Source organism: Lipotes vexillifer, unplaced genomic scaffold (assembly GCF_000442215.2).
Source record: "Lipotes vexillifer unplaced genomic scaffold, Lipotes_vexillifer_v1.1 scaffold2329, whole genome shotgun sequence".
Classification (NCBI taxonomy): Eukaryota; Metazoa; Chordata; class Mammalia; order Artiodactyla; family Lipotidae; genus Lipotes; species Lipotes vexillifer.
This window is the reverse complement of record NW_006780412.1, coordinates 61,860-84,243: the sequence shown is the minus strand read 5'-3', so window position 1 is coordinate 84,243 and position 22,384 is coordinate 61,860. Positions and strand designations below refer to the sequence as shown.

At 38.0% G+C, this 22,384-nt stretch overlaps 1 protein-coding gene across 1 annotated transcript; it reads right to left on the bottom strand.

Annotated features, from left to right (window-relative positions):
• Window positions 1-645: 645 nt before the first annotated feature.
• On the bottom strand, window positions 646-7,851 carry IL21 (interleukin 21). The gene is made up of 5 exons (XM_007453682.1): window positions 7,641-7,851; window positions 7,497-7,532; window positions 2,786-2,941; window positions 857-934; window positions 646-770 (listed from the first exon to the last, which is right to left on the bottom strand). Exons 1-5 carry the CDS (start codon window positions 7,785-7,787, stop codon window positions 747-749), a joined length of 441 nt encoding a protein of 146 aa, XP_007453744.1. The 5' UTR covers window positions 7,788-7,851; the 3' UTR covers window positions 646-746.
• Between the last annotated feature and the right edge of the window lie 14,533 nt (window positions 7,852-22,384).

Here is a 22,384-nt window from a genome sequence, read left to right as displayed (position 1 = left end):
GGGGAAGGTACTAGTATACCCACTTAGAGAAAAAAAAAGACCAAAAGAGTCTATTCCATAAATACATTCATATGTATAGTATTTAAATATTTTTGACAGATTCTAATAAGGAAGTCAGACTTTTTGGAGCCATCTGGTAAAGCTATCTCCCTGGTACATAAATAAATCATGTATTTATATGTTAGACATTCTGAGATAAAATAAAACCTCTTCAGATATAGATTTTAAACAGTTTTCATTTCCTTAAAAGAATAAACACTTTCAACTTTGATTTTCACCCTATGCTTCTATATTCTTCAAATTGAGTGAAGGTATGTAACCTTTTAAGTTATGATCATCAGAAACCTCATTCTTGTCATAATCAAGATCAAGGTTAATCAATAAATTCCCAAACTGTATTTTTGGTTAAAATTTTTAAGCTTCTCCAAGAAATGGCATAGTTTGCAGTAAGATAAAGTAAAAACTTTAGAGGTCATAGAAATCTATAACACAGGAAATCAGACTCGAATTGAGTAGAAAGTTTTTTCAAGTTGACCAAACACAGAGCATGTGGATCAAACTGAAGTATTGCATAGTGATTTGGGAGGAATAATCCTGACCTTGAACACTTATCTGAGTTTTTTCCCCCATCACTAATATATTGTACTCCTCCATTTGGAATACCAAGTTTCACTACTGTGTTAGAGTATGAAATATAGTGTCCAGCTTCAAGTGAGATCTTTAGGAACCTTCATATTCCGTGTGTTCTAGGAGAGATGCTGATGAATCATCTGTGGAAACAGAATACCATGAGTAACCTCAACATAAGAAGCAATCTGGATAAAGATGAAAGTCAAATATAATTTAAGTTATATACCTTTTGGATGAGTGATTTTAGTCTTTCTAGGAATTCTTTGGGTAGTTTTTTCTCATAAGAATCACATGAAGGACATGTCTAGAAATCAATGAAAGAGTAATAATCTCCTTTAAAGATTTTTTCCTATTTAATAAAATGTTCATTCAAATTTTATGTTTTCCAATTAGAGACATAAATCATGTTCACTGAAAAACTTTGAGAAGCACATAAAATTGTTCAGAAAATAACAATGAGAAAAATCACTTGTAATCCCATCATTAGAGATAACCACTGCAGTGTTTTGATATGTATCCTCCCAGTAATTTTTTTCTTTGCATTTGTGTTATTTACACTGGCTATTAATTTGCCTTTGTTTTAACACAACATAACACAAGCATTTCCTACATATTAAATATTCTTCAAAAATATATCCCATAATGTTTGCTTTGTATTCCTACATAGGATTGAAGTATTACTATTTTTGGACATGTAGATTGCTTCTGACTTTTCACTATTGTATACAATACTGCAATGGACATCTCTGAGTAGTTTTTCATGTATATCTTTATTTTATTCGATAAATTACTAAAAGCAGAATTACTAAATTAAAGGGATAAAAAAATTTAAGGCTTTTGATATATGTTATAAAACTGTTTTACCTCTATTCACATAGAACATTCTTACCATTATTGGGCATTGTTAAAATTTTTAATTGAAAAAAATAGGATTTCCTATCTTAACTTGCATTTATTTGATTACGAAGAGATTAAACAATTCTTCACGTGTGTATTGCCCACTTATATTTCTTTTTTTAAAAAATCCTTGGTTTATGTTCTTTACCCTTATTCCTGTTGTGATACCAAACACCAGGCCATTGCTTGCTGTTTAGCATCTCTAATGCCGGTTTGATGTTGTGGTGAGAGATATCTGACTGAAAGATAAGAGATATAAGTTCTAATTCTCATTCTGGCACTTAATATTCGTGGAGCTTGGGACAAGTCACTTAATATCCTTGGTCTCACTTTCCCATCTATCAAATGAAGGTGCTTAACTGGATAATTCTATGTTCAGTGCCAATATTACCATTGTATGGTCTTTGATATTGGGTTTCAAAGACATGCTCAACTCTTTTCTTCTTTGAGGAAAGTTTTAGAGGGATACTTTTCACATTGCAACCTGGTCAAGCAATCAAAGGAAATAAAAATCATTTTGATATTGTAATTAAGATTTCATTTGAATCACCTGTGAAATTCCTTAGAGGAGAGAGAACTGATAGAAAAATTTCTAGTAATTTATCTTATGTGTTTATCCACTGGTTTTGATTAATGCCTGAATTACTCATGAGATTATCTGCATTGCTCATGCGTTGGCGTAAGAGGAAATATACAAGAGGTTCTCAGGGCCCACAAAACTAGGGATTATTGAAATTCCCCAGCCAAATAATGGGGTCTACCCATTCAAATGTAGTACTGACTCTGCAGTTGTACAGGACAGTAATAATATTCTTTAAAAGAGGAAGGCAAAGTTTGAGATTTATCCTGGTGTCTTGTAGGCTACCTCTTTTCTTTCAGGAAAACTAGGATCTAGCTCCTGTTAATAAGGATACAAGTTATATGTGATCATATAATGAGAGCAGAATATTTTTTAACTCTTAATTCACAATTGGATTCTCTGCCTAATGACTTCCTCACCTTGAAAGCTATATTAATTATTCCAGCTACCAGGGGCTGTTAGCAAATTCTAGTTGGATTTCTGGGCACTTTCAAGTTTGTGGACTAAGAAGAGGTGACTTTGCTTCTCAAAACACACTCTATATGATAAGGTATAACATGTAACTGGAAGGAAGGCACTGGAGGCTCTGGCTGTGTGTGTTTGTGTGTGTGCGTGTGCGTGATTTAATAGATATAGTTAATAAGTACAAATAAGTTAGATGACAAATGACAGTCTTACCAGTTCATGTTTCTGTCTTTTCCCTGCATTTGTGGGAGGTAGTTTCCTCTTCAGCTGTTTAGCTAGTATATTAATTATCTTTTCATTGTCTCCGGTATTTGCTGACTTTAGTTGGATCTTCTGAAAACATGAAAAAGCCGACCGCTCACAGTGTCTCTGAAAGAGAAATAATTTGTATAGATGTTAATGAAAGTTATTCAGAAAGTAAAAATGACCTTCCCAATCCTCTTCTCCTACTTCTACTGCAGTGTCTTGGGCCACGTTCATTTTAGCAGGGAAATAAGGAATGATTTCATGTCCTACTTAATCTTTGGGCTAAAGAGCAGACTCTTGTGATATAAAATTTCCCCATGTTAGGGAAGAGAGGACATTTCCCTGTCTCACAGACAAGAAGAGGGAGCTTTGCTTTGCCACAGTTCTTTATTCCTAATGTCATTTTGAGGTCTGGGTGTTGGGCAGGACTTGGTATTTCACAAGGGAGAGTTAGTTTGGTTTTAGAACACACTTTATGAATTATGAGGCTCTAAGAGACATTGTGACTGGTGGCAGCTTTGGGTGAGTTACGCTGTAGTCTGATTAAGAATCGTTTCATTTGTCTTTTGTTTCTCTCTGCAATGTACGTAGGAGTATCTAACAATGACATACATGTCTTGAGCAGCACCTTATCCTGTACAATGCCTGGCATAGTGTCTTGTTGCTAGTGAGTGCTCAACAAATATTTGTGGAGTGGACAAATGAAGTAAGTGAGGTAAAGCCCCTCCTTTGGGGAAAGGAAGTGGGTGCCTACCTCTGATGGCACATTCCACGCCTAAGATTCAGTACACCTGCTGTGGACCATGCGTGACTTTTCTAAAATCCTATTCACACTCTTGAGTCCATTAGGGTGGGATCTGCCTGAATCAAGCAGTCAAGGAACAGAATTTGAGACATGCCTCCCCCGCAATGGGCAGGAAGACTGTCCCTTAGAACGTAAGAGTAATGTCTCAGAGCATGGAGAAGTGGGCAGATCAAGGATCAAAAACTTGACTCTTGCTTTAATCAAATAACCAGTGACTAGTGAATAAGTCAAAATGTTAGAAGTTGAACTGAAAATGAAATGGAATTTATTGGAAGAACAAAATTTATACTGATTTGTTGAAAACATTTTAATGCTGATCTAAGAACTTGTATCCAGGTTACTTTTTTCTTTCAGCAAATATCTGTATATGATGCTATCCACCGCCCTAAAGTTGCTATATCTTCATTTCATCGGTGTATATGGAAGTTACCACCATGTATACAGAAGCCTCAATTTTTTCTCAGCTCCTACAAGGGCCATCCTACATACAACAATATTACCTGAGTCTTCCTATGACAATCAGCTGAAAATAGCATCTGGCCTGCTTTGCATTTTCCAACCTATATGCTTACCCATTATGAATGTTGATTAATAACATGCATCTTTAAGACACAACCCCATCAGATTTGCTTTGCATACATGGCCACAAGCCGAGAACCAGCTTATCTGGTTTCCTTATATCAGAGCAGCTTGCCTCTCATAAGGGCGAGATAGTGTCCTTTACATATGTTTGCCAAAATGCTTATTTAATAGAAACTATATATAAATGTTAATTATAGCACTTTTTTTTTCCTTGAAAACCACATGTTCATGTTTGTTGAAGTTTTTTCTTTTCTCTTCTTTTTGACCACAACCGGCTTAACTTACTGGAAAAAAATAATATTCATATTTAAAGAGGTAAATTTTCCAGCTGAAACTGAAAACACTAACTGTTTCATCCGTGATGATCTGAGAAACCAGCATTTCTCACAGAGACCCATTTTGCTGAGTTAACATTTACATGTGGATGTTGAAAGAAAATTAGGTTCCAAAGAACTATAGGGGCCTACCAAATGAACTCCCTTGAGACAGGTATCGCCAAGAGTGGTCAACACAAGCAAGCAAAGATTTTGCACCTGAGAAAGCCTTTCTGAAAACCTCTGAATGGCATCTGGACACCAGTGCCTGTATTGATGGGGCTGTGCTTTCTCTCCTGCCCTTCCTTGTTCACCTGTGTCAATAGACATTGGAATTTTGCTTTGTGCTTTCTGCAAGCAGCAGAGCTATCCCTGGCAATCTGTGGTCCAGGACAAATACCTGCTGGATTTGGCTTCAGATGCACAGTAAAGGCAGCCTCAATAAGGAAAAGAAGCAAAGGAGCTGTTCTGCTAAACTGCCTTAAGGATGTGTTGAGAAGAGGAGTAGAGAGATTAACTTCGATTCAGGCAGCTTAGGTGCCCTGTCACTCAGGATGACCCCGAGTTCACGTGCAGCGCTACCATCTGGGAGCAGAGCCACTGTTTTGCTTTGCTGTGCCTTGCAGACTTAGAGGGCAAGGCTTTGTTTCCCTCATCCTTTAACACCTGGAAACATGAGGAGTTATCCGTCCTACATTAGTTCTGCAGAATCGAGGCAGCAGTAAGGAAATCAAAAGCAAGAGTAACAAATCACTCTTTTTAGCTAGTCAAGTGCTGCTTTTGCAAGGAGGTGCACTTGGCTTTGTTGATTTGCAATTGAATATTTGAAAATATTTGCTTCCTTACAATATGTTTTTGACCTACTTAACTTTTTCTTTTTTTTTTTCTTTTTTTTTTTTTTTTTTTTGTAAGCCTTTTAAATCCCTTCTAAAAACCACGAGTTTACATTCCCCCCTCTACTTAACTTTTTTTTTTTTTTTTTTTTTTTTTTTTTTTTTTTTTGCAAAGAAAGCCCTGGCCATTCACACTAGGAAGTCTTGCTAACTGGGTAAAATTACCTTTGTCCTGCATACAAACTAGGTTTATATCAGGGCTCCTCAACAGTGGCACGTTGACATTTTCAGATGGATAATTCTTGGCTGTCAGGACTGTCCTTGTGCATTCTAGAATGTTTAGTAGCATCCCTGGCCTCTACCTACTAGATGCCAATGGAAACCCCACACACACAATTGTGCCAACTAGAAATTTTTCCAGACAATGCCAAATGTTCTCAGAGGGCAAAATCACCACCAGATGAAGACGACTGATTATATGATTAGAAAGAGAAAGAAAGATGCCTGGTGAGGCCAATTAGCAACCTTAGATGACCACTATATATCAACATTTATATGCAACATTTAAATGAATTTATTTTCATTAAACTTGTTAATCTTTGTAACTCTTTATAGACTCTGCTTTGATGCTAGCCCTGAAAAACTTGATATAATGCTACTGTGGCCTTGAACTATTTTCTTCTCCCCTGGGTTTGCCTGCCAGCATAGCTTAAAGATCTTAGTAATACCATTATTCACTTGTATCATAGCCAGCATTGCTTGATCAGTTTATCAGATAGATACAGTGTCACTGAGACAAAATCCTGTCATTATAAGATAAAAAAGATCTCTCTTTAACAAAGGATATAAAGGAAGTACCCACTGGATCAACTCAAGTTAGCGGGATATCTTATTTTGCAAGTTAGAGACTGAGCTAAGAATCTCCCCAAAGGACTCTAACCACAGCAGTTAGACAAAGGGCATGAGATGCTAAAAAAGATATGTTTTGATAATTAGGGCATTAAGAAATAGTCTTACCTTTTGGAAAAGTCTTTCCAATGAGCTGAATGTGCTACTTTCATTTTAGGTATTGCTTATTAGAAAAGGACCTAGTAAATGAGAGTGGTTAGCTTCAGAGCTAGAGAGTGAATTTTAGAGAAAAGCAGTAGTTGTGACTCATTCACTTTCTAAACTTCCACACATAGTCATTTACGATAATTGTTTTCTTTGCAATGTATCTTCATAAGTCTCCCCTTTGTAGTGTCCTAATTACTGGTAACACTTTTATAGTTATTCTAATTTATGCAGTTAAAGGTCTGTGACAATGAAAACATTTCCCCCAATTGTGTTTACATCCTTAGGGTACCAGACCTGAAGACTAGATCGAGTTACCAAGGAAAAGATCAGCACATAGCACACTTGAACTGTATGCTAGGATAGGCCTCTTCTTCCTGGGACCTAATGGATTTAAATGGCTTAAGAGAACAGGATGACTTGTTGTAAACCGTCCTTTCAAAAGACCTCACCGAAGGCCAAAGACAAGACTCATTGAGGCCAAGGTACATGGGAATTCTATTCTAAAGGATGGCCTTGATTTCCACACTACCATTCTTCCATGCTGTGCTATAATGTATTCTTTCTTTCCTTCTTTTTTTATTCCTTCCTTTCTCTCTTTGTCTCCCTTTCTTCTTTCCTCCCTTTCTTTCTTTTTTTCTCTTTCTTTCTTCCTTTCTAGTTATTAAAAGGTGAATTCTGCTTCTGTGGTATGTGTCTATATTTCGTACGTAGGTTTACAAAGAGGGCTCAAGAACTTTCATGCACAAGGATTCTTAAAATATAATTAGTTGGTCATTGTTCAGAAAATGATCATAGTGTAGATATATTTTCTAGTTTTGTTATTCTATCTCAGCAATACTACTTGAGAATACTCTTAGAGATATTTGGAGATAAAAGTATATCTTATAAGGTATGTAGTGTTTTATTGGTTGGCTTGTTGATGAACCAATGAATATTTGAGCAAAATAGAAATAACTATTTTACCAATTATTAAACCCCGAAATTCATTGAATTTAAGTATATTTCTAAATAATCATGTTAATGCCTCTCTTAATTGGATTTTAAAACATGTCAAATTTATTTTCACAAATAAATTCAACTGGTCTTACCTTTACATCTTCTGGAGCTGGCAGAAATTCAGGGTCCTAGAGCAAAAGAAAATTAGTTCTGAGTTATTTATATAAGTCAAAAAGCTCCTTTTATAGTAATTGAAGAATATTATTTAAATTTTGTTGTGACAAATATGGCCTTACCAAGTCATTCACGTAGTTTTTCAGTTGATCAACAATATCTATAAGTTGGCGCAGTCTAATCAAGAGGCGATCTTGCCCTTGGAAGCTTGATTTATGGGCCACTGTCCCTGAGAAGAAGACCATCAGGCAGATGACTATTCTCTCCATGTTGCCAGGTCTGGATCTCGTGAGTGCTAGTAGAGCAAGACCTTGGTCTCAGTTTTCACCTCAGTTTGTGAACCAGCTGTCAGTAAAGCTATCTATTTATTCATCCTTCAGGGAGAGATAAAGCCCTCCCATTGCAGCCTGGAAATCTTTGTAAAATGGATGAATGTGAGTAACTCTTTTTTCTTTTCCGCTGGCTAGGTATACGTGTGCATGTGCTAATGCGTGGGGGCAGGGATTGATGGAGTCAACGAAATGTGCCCCATCTGCATCTTAGACAGGAAAAAGAGAGAAATGGGTGAATTCCAATTTTCAGCATGAATCAAGAAGTGTGCACAGTAAATAAAAGGTACTACAAGACTTCAAAGAAGTAAACAAAATACTTTGATGTCTCCTTCTGTGCCTCCCTGACATCTTACCTGTTCTCCCTGACAGTCATAAGGGCACTTCAATAATGAGTAAAGTGGCAACATGTGCTTTCTTGCAGGACTTTTTCTTGTAGTAGTAACGAGGCTTTTTGACTGAAATCGTCCAGTATTCCATCATAAAGGTAGGAGAGCTACCTTTTAGGAAATTTTAAATATCAGGGGTATTTTCCAAATTAGCAAGAATATTTTAGGTTCTTAATCAGGTTAAATGGTTTAAAGTAGAACGTGCTCCAACTCTTCTCCAAAACATCTTTAAGTAACATTAATCTCAGCCTCTAACATTTTACTTAACGATCTGATTTATACATATCATCTTATCCCCCAATCAAGATCTCACTCTACCTTCATTCAAAAGAAAGAAAAAAAAAGAAACTCTGTAGTGTCTATCTCTTCTATATAATGCATCAGTTAAATGAATGAAAAGTGCTAATACTCATTCCTCTCTAAACCAAAATTTTATTTCCAACAGCAAAATCCAAGAGTACCCATCAGTGACTCTTTTTCTCTTCGGGTAGTGTTACTTATTATTTTCTCTGGGTATGAGCAACACATTTCTAACTATGACAGATAGAGGTTAATAAAAAGCTCAAGGTCCAGAAGTGGTTTTATCATCCTCCTCTCTGCTGCTTCGCCTCTCCCTGCTACTCTTCACTCATTTGAGAAAAGCTGAATACGATATTCCAGAAACATAGAAATAGTATTGTAGCTAGTCAACTAGGCCTTACAAATAAAACTCTTGACTATAGATTTTATGTATCCATTTATTTCTTCATCTGTTTCATCACAAGCTTACAGCCATACTTTTTTCTAAAATGTTATCTATCTAAGATAAGTTGGACTTTGGACTTGATTTGCTTTGAAGGTTGTTTATGATCTTTTTACCATAAAATAAAGGTATCAAGAGTATCCAGGTTTGGTCTTAAAGAGTAGATTAAAATTCCTACCAAAGATCAAGAAGTCCTCCCTATAATCATTAAATTCCATAGGGGAGGGTTCATGTGTAAACCCATGAAATACATATGGACTTGGGATTGCCAGTTGGCACCTCAACATTGCCTGCATTACCTTTGTGCATGCTTTCTGTATCTGCTAGAGAGATGTGAGTCTTCTTGAAGACACTAACCACAGTGTATAAGAGCTCAATTTCTAAAGCAAAGTGCTTGAATTCAAATCCAGGCCATAACAATTAATTGTACATATGACCCTGGATATGTTATTGCAAAAAGAAGGTAAGTATAGAATCTAATCATAGGGTGTGATGAGGCTTAAATAGACATTCCAAGTAAAAGGGCCAAGTACAGCACACAATAAAATCCCAGAAGATTTGTGTGCTGACCGTGGATGAGGGTAGAGAGGAGAATTTATAGAAGCCTGGAGACTCTAACTGATCCATGGAAGGAAGAACGTGGGCAGGTCATCCAAAATACAAGGGTGTTCCTGTGCTGGTCATGAAAAGGTCATAAGTCTTTGGTGCTGCTTAGAGAGAATCACTCATCCCGACTCTGGAGTGCCTCACCACCACCCTAGACACCCCAGATGCTCCCTGAGACCTCCCAGCCCTCTGTAATCCATCAGCCAGCACGCCAGGATCTCCAAGGTCCCACTCTAGCCTTAGGACCCAAGAGCTTTCTGAGTCAGATCCCCTGCTTTAAGTGGCATTTCAGTTAAGCATTTTGAATATCACTGCTGGTATAGTAGGCTGAATAATGGCACCCCAAAGATGTACACAACCTCATCCCTGGAACCTATGAATATGTTACCATCACAGGTAACAAAAAGGACTTTACAAATGTGATTAAATTAAGGATCCTGAGATAATCCAGATTCTCCTGGGTTATCCGTGTGGCCCAATATAATCACAAGGGTCCTTATAAGAGGAAGGCAGGAGTGTCAGAGTCAAAGAAGATGTGATGCCAGAAGCCGAGGTCTGAGTGATATGGGGCTAGAAGCCAAAGAATATAGGTAGCCTCTAGAAGCTGGGAAAGTTGGGGAACAGGTTCTTCCCTAGAGCCTCCAGAAAGAATGCAGCTAACACCTCAGATTTAGCCCCATTAAGCTCACTTTGGACTTCTGAAATCCAGAACTGTATAGTAACGAATTTGTGTTGTTTTAAACCACTGATTTTGTGGTAATTTGTTACAATAGCTATAGGAACATTACACACCTAGGTATGGAATTTTTACTCTTGGAAGAAGGGTGGGAAAGAGAAGAAAGGGTGATAACGAGAGAACTAGTAAAGGCTGGAATTTGGTTTGTTGGGCTTTGGGGGGGTGCAGGTAGAGGGGACAAGGAATCATGAAGAAGAGAGGGAAGTAAGATTAGTGTAGCTACCATGGGGTATGGGATATTAGGGAGAAGAATGTATAATGAGGACTTTCCTGAAAGTCTCGGTGTATTATAACGGCTTCTTCCTGGCACTGAGAAGGCTTGCTCAGGAGTGACAGTGTGTTTCAAAGTTATGGAGCCCAAGTAGCATTGCACTTGAATTTATCACTGTGTTGAGACGGAACTTAGGGTGGGAGTAAAGAGGCTCAGATTTTCTTGAGTTATGTATTCTGCTTAGAAATACTAACTTATTGCTACCTTTGCAGCATCATTTCATTGGGGTGTTAATGTATTTTTACTCTTTAAATTATAATCTTTTTTATTATTTAGATTCAGTCAGTCCTGCCGTTAACACTTGTAAGGAAAATGAGAATTTATTTCACTGCGACTAAGATACCAGGGCACAATTTGAGTATAACAAGAACTTTGTGTCTCCTTATATGCGATTTTGTCTGCAAGAAATACTAGGTGAATGCAGAATCCTGCATCCAACCGAACCGAGCCATACAGGAACGTACAAAATGTACACACACCTCAAACACCCACCAGTCACCTCAGTTTACTGTGTGTGTGATGAGCCCCACCTGTCCACATCTGGTGTTCCATCCTGGGAATCCTCTGTTGCCATTTCTCAATAGCTGGTAGCTGCAACCTCCACGAACAAACTTCAGGTCTTTTTCTAGGTAAAATTCCATATTTATTGTAGTATTTATGTGTTTCTTAACCATTTAACATGTGTAAGACTGCTGTCTTTTTTATTAGGTTCCTGTCATCTTTTTAATGTGTCACTGACAAAGTTTTAGTGTTGTGCCCCTAATCCCATTTGCCCCATAAACTCTGTGGTTGTTATTGTGCGATTTTATATAGTGTAGTTGATTTTTAGAAAAGTGTATGTCACAGTGTACCGGAACTGACTCTATTTTGTCTGGAAGTGTCACACTTAAGTCTCAACAGCATCTAGTTACATCCAGGTAAAGAGCAAGACTAGGATAAAGGATTTATTCCTAAGAAGGGAGAGAAAAGGGGGACGAGGGAGGAAAACAGAAAGAATGAAAAACAAACTCTTTCTTTCTTATTTTTACACATGGCCTATCTGAGCTCAGATTTCAAAAACCCTGGTGGTGCCGCTCCTCCCCTGGCCCCTTCCCATTAGCACAGGGAAGCTCATCTTGGCCTCCATGAGCCTCCTGAAATTATTTGAAAAATGTTGTGTTTATGTTTGTGGGAGGAAGAAAACCTTAAATTTCATTCTCTTCTCCAAGGAAATATCAGGCAGCTGCTATTTTTGTTTTCTAGGTTCCAGAGACTTCTGTGAAGGGCAGTGCGATCCACGCTCCTTCAGCACGTCCACAGCACTGTGCACAAGAGCGACAGCTCCAGACTTTCTGTACAGGACAAGTGAAGGGACAGCAGTCTGGCTGAAGTTACACTTGTGTAGTAAGCACCCTGCTTTTACTTAGCTGCCATGTTTATTTGGTACCTTGGAGTGAGGTGCTGGGTTCTTCTAGATGCCTTCTTTCCAGGAAGATAGCCCAGGTCGTCACCATGAAAGCATGAAACTTTAGTCACCCACCCGAGGGGATTCGTGGATATATTTCAAGAATTTCTCGAATGGACTGTGCTTATAGACCCCCTGGTCAGTGTAGAGAGGAGGCCAGGGCACTGAAGGAAGGCTTCCAGCAGGGAGAGCAGGCTGAGGGTGAGAGGAATAAAGGGAAGTAGGGGTTGAAGTCTGAAAATGAATGCTGCTAGGTCATGGGGAAAGATGTGCCAGGTCTAAAACAGTGCTGGTTACTCTTTGCACCCAACTGTTCTGCCCTGTCTATACAGCTCTTCCTTGTGACCACTGGGCGTCAAATACTCCCTTTCTGCTTTCACTTGCTTTGGCCGCTCATGGGTAGAATTAGATGTCCTGCCTGGCAGACTCTGCAAAGAGAGGTCTCCGGTGTTTAGAGTGATATATATTATTATAATATGTGCCACTCTGACATGCCAAAGGTATTCAAACAGGTGGCTTGTCTATAGACAACTATGACACCCATCAATGAGGCTAGAGATCAGATGTCCATCGTTCCATGACCATCAGGCATAAAGGATGGAGAAAAAGAACCAGAAGATCCAAACTGTACACCCAAGTTCCATCCTGACCCCACAGCACGAGATGTGACATGTTCCACTGGACTCAAGGCCTGCACCTGTTTCCTTCCCTAGGGCGAGGGGCTGCTAAAAACATCTTCTGTCTTGACCTTGCAGCTCCCAACACATGGTCATGAAAATAAAGAAGTACACCATTGGCCTTTGCTGTGTCCTCTTCCTAAGTTGTCTGCTGAGTTCCTCATTCATAGGAACCTCCTCCCCACGTTCTCCTAGGGGCGGCGTCAGGATCTCAGAGAGAGGAGTCTGCAGGTTGAATGCCACCCTCATTCTGGACAGTTATTTCTGTTTCTAGGGATGAGGATCATTTTTTGGAAAATCACTACTTTTCATCGTTGTATTTACAAAACGAATACATGTGTGTCGTAAAACAAAGAATTTAAAGAACATATAATTGTGTAAAGTAAAAAGCAAAATTTTAAATTGCTCTCTTTTCTTCCCTAATTTTCACTTGCTGGGGGCACTCTTGAGAGTTTACAAAGTATCGTTATAGACTCTTTTCCTATGTACTTAGAACAACAGAGAGGCATAGATATAGATACATACGTATTGAAGGAAGTAGAATTATAAATGGACATAAAGAAGTATAGAAAAAGAAATATAAAGATATAGACTTAGAAAAAATGTGCTTTTTTACATAAAAATTTAATCTTACCATACATATTCTACAACTTTCCTTTTTCACTCAACAATATATCAGAGACAGCAGTCCATACAGTACTCACACAGGGCTGTCTCATTTAAATAGGTAGATTGATATTCCATTGTATGGCTGTATTATGATTTATCTATTTATAACCCTGCTGATAGACATTTAGAGTGTTTCCAATTTTTATCCCCTACAAACAGTGCTGCAGTGAACATCCTTAAACATCTATGTCTTTAGCATATGTGAACTATATTTCTTTTAGGTACATATCCCACATTTCACGTCCTGAGTGGAAAGATTACATCCTTTTAAAAATTTGATAGAAACTGCCAAATTGCCCTCCGACATGTCATACCAGTTTATATTCCCACCAGCAAAAGAGTCTCCTTTCCCACTCCATTCTCACAAACACATTTTTTAATAAATACTTTATTCACTTTTTAAATTAATTAATTAATTAATTAATTGGCTGCATCGGGTCTTAGTTGCAGCAGGTGGGCTCCTTAGTTGCAGCTCGCCAGCTTCTTAGTTGTGGCATGTGAACTCTCAGTTACGGGATGCATGTGGGATCTAGTTCCCTGACCAGAGATCAAACCCAGGCCCCCTGCATCGGGAGCGTGGAGTCTTCTCCACTGTGCCTCCAGGGAAGTCCCTCATGAACACTTTATATTGTGAATATTTTAGATGTTTGCCATTATGCTAAGGCAAAAAAAAAAATTAGTATCCTATCGTTGATTTGCCTTTCTTTGATCAATAATTAAGTTTGGCATATTTCATATCTCTATTATCAGTGGTTTTTTGTTTTCTTCTGTGAAAAGCCTTGTTCATATTCTTTGCCCATCTATTGGGTTGTTTCTTACCTGTAAAGGCTCTTTTTCTCTTAAAGATATGTTAAACATGTTTAAATTATTTTCTCTGTGGTGTCTTTTGCCATACAGAGATTTTGTTTTTATGTTACTGGATCTGAGAATCTTATGTTTTATGACATAAGCTCCTATTGGATATCAAAAATGTCTCTCCTTCCATAATAATAAATGGTAGAAATTGGTTTAGTCTTCCTCTTGCTTGAGAAATCCTAATGCCAAGGAGTCACTATGAATTTAGGAGTACTTTTAAATGAATTTGCACTTAATTCATCACAAGACTAGTTACATACTTTTTTGAAAATATGAATAATACATGTATGGTTGAAAATGATTTAGTTTATAAACAATGGCCCACACATCACTGGATTCATGGCACCTGAATACCATCGTTTTAGAACAAAGTTGGATATGATATATAATTATTATATAGGTCTAATCTTATACCACACCCAAGGGGACAAAGCACTGCAGAATCCTAACATGGCATCCGAGCCATCAATTGTCGATTGTGTTTGCTACACTTTTAGTGCTGAGTGTTTTATTTTACTTAGAGTCTTCCAATATGGATTCTCCATGTACAACATACACGGTAGCTCTATAATCAAAATTGACTGATTAACAAAGTGGACAACAGGAAAACAGTCTCTGAGATTTGCTCAGTGGACTCAAAGGTTGCCCTGAAATCAGCCTTTAAACTGAAAAATAGTTACACCTGAGAGCCACTTCTGTCACTAATAAAGGGGGTGGGGCATCTCTGGGAAAAGACCTTGGACCAGTCGAAAAGATACTAATAATTATTAGAGCAAACACTTATATAGTTAAGTGCTTTACAGACATTATCTCATTTAAAGCACCAACATGAGATGAGGTACTATGATTATCCCTCCTTACAGATGAGGAAATCAAGGCACAACAAAGTTGAAGTGATTGGAGGACAACTGTTTGCAGAGCTTGACCATTTCTCTCCACATAAGGAAACTGCCACTGGTGCCAATGCCATTGGGTTATAACAGAATAGCCTCTACAGTTCGTGAGACCCCATAATGGGATTAAACCGCAATGGTGATGCTTCTGACATGTGGATTTGGAGTGAGGTGAGGAGTCCTTTTGCAGAATTATTCTTGGTGGTATCCAGAATGTAAATGTATACCTTGTCAGAGTTAATTAAATAATCAGCTTCTGATCTGGGTTGGAATATCCAATTGCCTGTCTTTTATTTTACCCAACCTGGTCCAGTGTAAGAGTTGACTTTTTATTACACTAGGTGTAATAATTTTCCGGCATTTTATACCCATACAGGAAGAGAGAAAGAAGTGAATAAACGCTTGCAATCATTTGGATCATGAATAGCATAGACAAAGTCAATCAGGAAATCAGCTATCTTGACAACTTAATGGCCAAAATGTGATTAAGTTATGTACATGTATTTAATCAATTATTGTTCATTTGCCATGTTTTTCAAGCCTTCTCACGGTAATAAAAACATCAGAACACTCATCTTCTGCTCCAGTTAGCTTCCACAACTTTAAAATAGACACTGAGGGGGCAATCAGTACAGAGGAAGACAAAAGAAACGTGCTTACAAAGAGAGCCAACTAAAATTAAATCTTCACGAAATTAAGAGATGGATGCCTCAGTGTTTTGGTATATCCACAGTTAAGTCATCACAGGGTACGTCAGTGTATTTAACAAAAGTTGTCTTTTACTTCTGCCATCTGTATATGTATAACCTGGAAGCTTTAATGGCATGACAGGGATGAGGGACTCCTACCCTTGACTTGATTTTCATCCAGGCCTCAGAATGACTGCTTTGATCCTTGCTACTATGTTCAGAGAATAATTTTTAATGGGGTTAGTGTTCAGGTCAACATTTATTTTTATTTATTTATTTTTACTTTTTATTGGAGTATAGTTGATTTACAATGTTGTGTTAGCTTCTGCTGAAAGTGAATCTGACTTGATTTTCATCCAGGCCTCAGAATGACTGCTTTGATCCTTGCTACTATGTTCAGAGAATAATTTTTAATGGGGTTAGTGTTCAGGTCAACATTTATTTTTATTTATTTATTTTTACTTTTTATTGGAGTATAGTTGATTTACAATGTTGTGTTAGCTTCTGCTGTACAGCAAAGTGAATCAGTTATACATATACTTATATCCATTCTTTTTTAGATTCTTTCCTCATGTAGGTCATTACCGAGTATTGAGTAGAGTTCCCTGTGCTATACAATAGGTTCCTATTAGTTATCTATTTTATATGTAGTAGTGTGTATATGTCAATCCCAATCTCCCAATTTATCCCTCCCCCCTTTCCCAACCCCGGTAATGATAAGTTTGTTTTCTACATCTGTGACTCTATTTCTGTTTTGTAAATAAGTTCACTTGTACCATTGTTTTAGATTCCACATATAAGTGATATCATATGATATTTGTCTTTCTCTGTCTGACTTACTTCACTCAGTATGACAATCTCTAGGTCCATCCATGTCAGTACAAATGGCATTGTGTCATTCTTTTTATGGCTGAGTAATATTCCATTGTATATATGTGCCACATCTTCTTTATCCATTCATCTGTCGATGGACACTTAGGTTGCTTCCATGTCCTCGCTATTGTAAATAGTGCTGCAATGAACATTGGGGTGCATGTATCTTTTTGAATTATGGCTTTCTCTGGATATATGCCCAGGAGTGGGATTGCTGGATCATATGGTAGCTCTATTTTTAGTTTTTTAAGGAACCTCCATACTGTTCTCCATAATGGTTGTACCAGTTTACATTCCCACCAACAGTGTAGGAGGGTTCCCTTTTCTCCACATCCTCTCCAGCACCGTTTGTAGATTTTCTGATGATGGCCATTCTGACTGGTGTGAGGTGATACCTTGTGGTAGTTTTGATTTGCATTTCTCTAGTATTTAGCGATACAGGTCAATGTTTAGGATGGAGACCTTAGAAATGTAAGGATTAAGGTGTCTAGAGAAGGTCCTCAGTAATTATGGAGAACAATGACCCCAGCAGCCCACAATCCAAGTGAACCACGATACCTAGAAAAGTTTTGAGTGTCCACCTCTCCCTCCTTTGATCTCCTCCTGGCTTTCTCTCTGGATCTCTCTCTTCCCCTTTCCTCTTTTGTTGCTCATTCACTCCCAGTTTCTCCTCCTCTTTTCTTCTCTCTCCCTGGCTTTGTTTTCTTTCATCCTAGTTTGTTTTTTGTTCAAATCCTCACACCATGTATGTTTCTCATAAACTCATAACTAACACACAATAATAGTTTATTAAATTTCACTTATTATTGGGTGGAGGCTTCCTGAGAAAGAGCTCAAAGAGGGATTCAAGAAAAAGACATTAGAATTAAAAGTCCTTGATAGCAGAAAGCTTTATGTGGAACAAAAGTGTGACATCCTTCACACTGTGTCCTCTAAGAGCATTAAACTACATCGGGGGAGGGTCATGAGGTGACCTGATTGAGATGGAAGGATGGTCTCAGTCACATGTGACAGATTGGAAGGAGTTTGAAGACCCAAGTGGAGGAAGATGAGAAAAGTACATTGAAAATATGTTCTGTGCAGTGCATGTGTTGGGCACTAAGTAGTGCCACTAAGGTGGCATTCGGTGAAATGCCACAAATAAAGTGACATTTCAATAAGGTGAAATTTGACAGGGTTTTGTGTGATTAACAAACATCCATAGGAGTTTTAGAGACTCATTATCTCAGCTACGACAAGGAAGTCATATTGCTGCTCTGAAAGGACTCCTTGGGGGGGGGCTTCCCTGCAGGTGAAGGGGAGGGAAAGTAGGCAGGGCTTTGTGCCTCTCCACCCCTGCTTCAATCAGAGAAAATCTTCTTTTATTTGTTTTATACATTCGGTCCTGTGTAAGATTTAGTTTGAAAAAAGGTTTACCCACTAGGAAAAAAAAGAAACAGTTTTAAAGTGACTGATGGTGTTCCCTATTTGTAGAGCCCAGGGTGGTGGTATCACCTACCTGTGCCCAGGTGTTCTGCCTTGGATAAGGAAGCCATGCCATGGTCCACAGAGGGCATGGAAAGCCCACTTTTGCACTGTGGTTAATTGGTTGCTAATAGATATTACAGTTAACATTTATTGGGCGCATACTATGTGCCAGGCATTATTCTGATGATTTTTGTCCCTATTCTATCTTTTAGTTATTACTGTATTAAATCAATTCTTGGACAACACATTTGTATATTTATGTCTTGGAAGCCAGGCTGCCTTTTATAATCAATGGCAGCTTAAGGTTAACAAAGTCCAATTAGCCACCTACCCTCACATTTATGAGGTAACTGCTATTGTTATACATTTTACAGATGAGAAAACTGAGGCACAGAGAGTTTAAGAAACTTGTCCAAAGGGGCACTTATAAGAGGTGATGTGATGGCTACTGCTAAACCTCAAGATGGCTACTGACTAGGTAATAAGATGGCCTAGGATGATGCCTGTTAGTGCTGAGAATAAAAGCTTTGATATGGGAACCATGATAAGGGTGGCAATGTATCACAGCCATAATATGAAATTATGCATAACTTGTAGGAAAAAAAGAAGACTAAGTCTTACATTTCTGTATATTTTCTATAAACTCTGCCCTCTCTAACTTCATTATTCACAGTAAAAATTATCTATTAATGAAAAAGATGATGAGAAGGTTTTTTGCCTTTAAAGTAAGTCCATCAAAACTGTCTTTGCACATAGCAGGGACCCATTAAATGTTAGTTCTCTGCTTTTTTTCAGGGGTCAAAAAAACTGTCTTGTGGATCATACTTTTAAAATGTCATGGTGGTGGCTTACCACCTCGGATATTAAATTTCTTTGCTAAATAGAAGTAAGCATTGGGGAATATTGCAGTTAGAGCTTTGATGATTCCAGTTGATTTCTAAACAGATATATAATGTGTAAAACAGTTTTCCTGACTACTCAAGAAATAGGAAAAGCATTTAGGCAATGGAGGATCATCTACAATTTTTTACTATAAGTTCACTGGAACATCATGGAGGAAAGGTGAAGAGAATTAAAATTAATAGCTATGATCAGGGACAGAATGTCTTGATTGTTAGAAAAGTGAATAAGAACAAAGCCAACAGGAGAACTCAGTATATGTCCACTTTGTGTGAGCGTAAGGTGGGGAAAATTCACGGTTTCCCTGTCACCTAGTGAGAGCAAATAGGCAAATGACGTGAATTTAGCACACGTCACCTAAGAGGTCTGTGGCTTAGGAACATGCTGAGTCAATTTGCTACTTGAGAATTTACATCACCTTGATAGTGGACTTCCCCAAAAGTGGAATTCTAAGCAACCTCATATCCCTACCTGGGGAGAGCAGAGATTTCCTTTTTCCTCTGTCTCTGACTGTCCAAATCGTGCGATGGATAAAAACCAGACCTCATTCCCTCCACCCACATTTTCCTTTACATAATACCACAGTAAGATTTTTCCTACAGCTTAGTCACTGGTAGATTAAACAGTGTTCTGAAAATTAGGAGGCAAGGTGACAAAACTGCTTTCAAGGAATTTTTTTTAATCTCTAAATTGAGGATTCTCAAATTCATTATTCAGCAATTACCATAAGAATGTTCCAGTCTGAAAGACAAAATGGCTTGCTATTTAAAACAATAAATAGGAAGCATTACATCATCAGAAAACATTTATTGAGGCTGTGTGTATTTGGTATTCTCCTAGATGCTATCAGGTCACTGCTCTACGAAGATACAAAGCAAACCTTAATTATACACATGATTGAGGAAATGAAAGCATGCTGGTCTTTATGTGTGAAAATGACACTAAATATGATCAGACAAATGTGCATTTGAGGTTTGTTTTACAGTTGCACTGAGTTTTCTTTCCATAATTTCTGTAGCACATTTACTGCTGGCGACCTGTGTCAATTCTAAGATGATTAGCGCAGGTTAGACGTATAGTCTTTGCTCACGAAATGGTTTTTGGCTTTGAGATCTTGAGAGTAACTAAAACCATGAGCAAGTACTATCATCGTCTTATGACTGATGCTTCAGTAAAAGTAATCTGGACTTATATGAATTCGGGAAAGGTTAGTAAAACCTACATTAGTGTAAGACACTAGTAAGATACAGAAGTTACAACAATATTAATTATATATGAATTCATCTACCAGAAGAAAATTAATTGGGGGAGTTATGGAATAAGAACTTTAGCCATTAATATGCTAGTGGGATTCCTTTATTAAGCTTTGCATTAGAATTCATCTTGATAATATTGGCTTAAATTCGTGGTCATTTTTTCCCCTTTTTAGGCAGGAGAACCTCTGATAACTGCCTTCTGCCACAGTGGAGTGTAAAGAACCCCTGTGGCTGTCTTGCTCACTGCTGTCTTTTCATGGTCCAGCACAGTGCCTGGCACAGAAAGGCACTTAATAAATATTTGTCTCCTGAACATATGAATGACTGGTTGATTGATTAAATGAATGAATGAATGAATTCATCAACTGATTATTGGCCTGTATTGGGTTGGCCAAAAAGTTCGTTTGGGTTTTTACAAATGAACTTTTTGGCCAACCCAATACAAGAAATACAATTGGATATAGCAGAAAACCAATCACTAGCTCGGACCCTGATTCTTGCAAACAGAAGAATGAGACTTAGTGGACACCAAAATGGGAGGACACCACCCACAGTCTGTTTACCTAGCATCACGAAAACAGATAACTCAGGTTCTACAAGACAGATGGTGACTTCCCTACAGTTACATCCACGGAAAAAAGCCAGCTGTTGTTCCCTAGATAAGACAAACTGTTTCCATTCGTGAAACAGAAGTATTTGTTAATCAACAAAGAAGTGGTCACTGGAGCAGAAACCTAGGCAAATGCCTTGAGCAGTTAAAACGAATTTCCTGCAGTAAAGCATTTCTTTTGATGATAACTTTAAAAAATAATTTATGTAGTTTCTTTTTCAGTAGCCGTGCTCCATCTGTATCATGCAGCATTATTAGCATTTGTTCACAACAGAAGTGGTAAGGAAATTACTCACCACAATTGTTAGACCGGCTTATTAGAGGCAGAGAGAAAAAGAGTGGCCTTCATGGGTACTCAGTTCAGATGCTGCAGTCAGCAAAGGTGTGGGCCACAGTTGGGGAGGATGTGAGAATGGAGGAGGGAACCAGCTTGCTTCAGTTTCTGGTGAAACATTAAAATTTGTAATGCAAGCCAGCTAGCCTGGTAAGAGTGATTGGTTTCTTTCATTCTAGAAGAGAAGGGTTGCTGGGGAATAAATTCAGATAAATAAATATGGCTCTAAACTTTCTTTGAGTGTGAATTTCATGAAAGCCTCGCTTATGACGTCTCAGGAAATAAGTGCATATACTGTTTTTTTTTAAATTTTTATAGAATGTGCAAAATTAGATTATATCAATCATTTCTCATGAATGGCTTGATGCCATGGCTTCGGTCTTCAGTTATGAATTTGCATGTCCCATGCACTTTGATCCTTATGTGTCTGCGTATAATGAGTGCATCTTTGTTCATTTAAAATTCATTCAACAAGTATTTATTGAGCACCAAATAGTTACACTTTCTCCTCTTGTTTTTCCATGTGTGAAAAAAGTGGGATGGTCTTTAGCTGTGTTTTATTGGGCACAACTTTATTGGGCAAATGTTTTAGCAGGGACTTCCTAGCACATATGGTACTTTTGTAGAAATGAAAAACAAAAAAACCCCAGCCCCCTCTGTGTGCAAAAGAATTATTTTCAAAAGTGTCTCTTCCTCTCAGGAGATGAAGCCCTATGCCTGGGCACAGGGCTTGATGAGGTGAGTGGTGCATGCTTCAGCCCCTTCCTGGGCACCATTTCTCAATACACAAAAGGCATACCTAAACGTGGAAACTCATCTAGATGAAGCCTCACAGAAACAGTTTGGGTTTTGTTCAGCTTTTGGTGATTTGGACCAAGAGTGGGGAGAGTTCCTTCAATCCATGTTAGTCAAAGAATCTCTATACCAAAGACTCTGTTCTTAATTGTCCATCTGCCAAATAAAAGAGTTAAACTAAATGCCTTTTTTCCCCCTAAAAAAATATCTATTTTGATTCTATAGTAGAGGGTCAAGAGTGTGGGCTTTGGAGTCAGGTGCTTGAGTTTGAATCCTGGCTCTGTGATTTAAGAGCAATTTGGCCATGGAGAATGTCTCTGAGCCTCAGCTT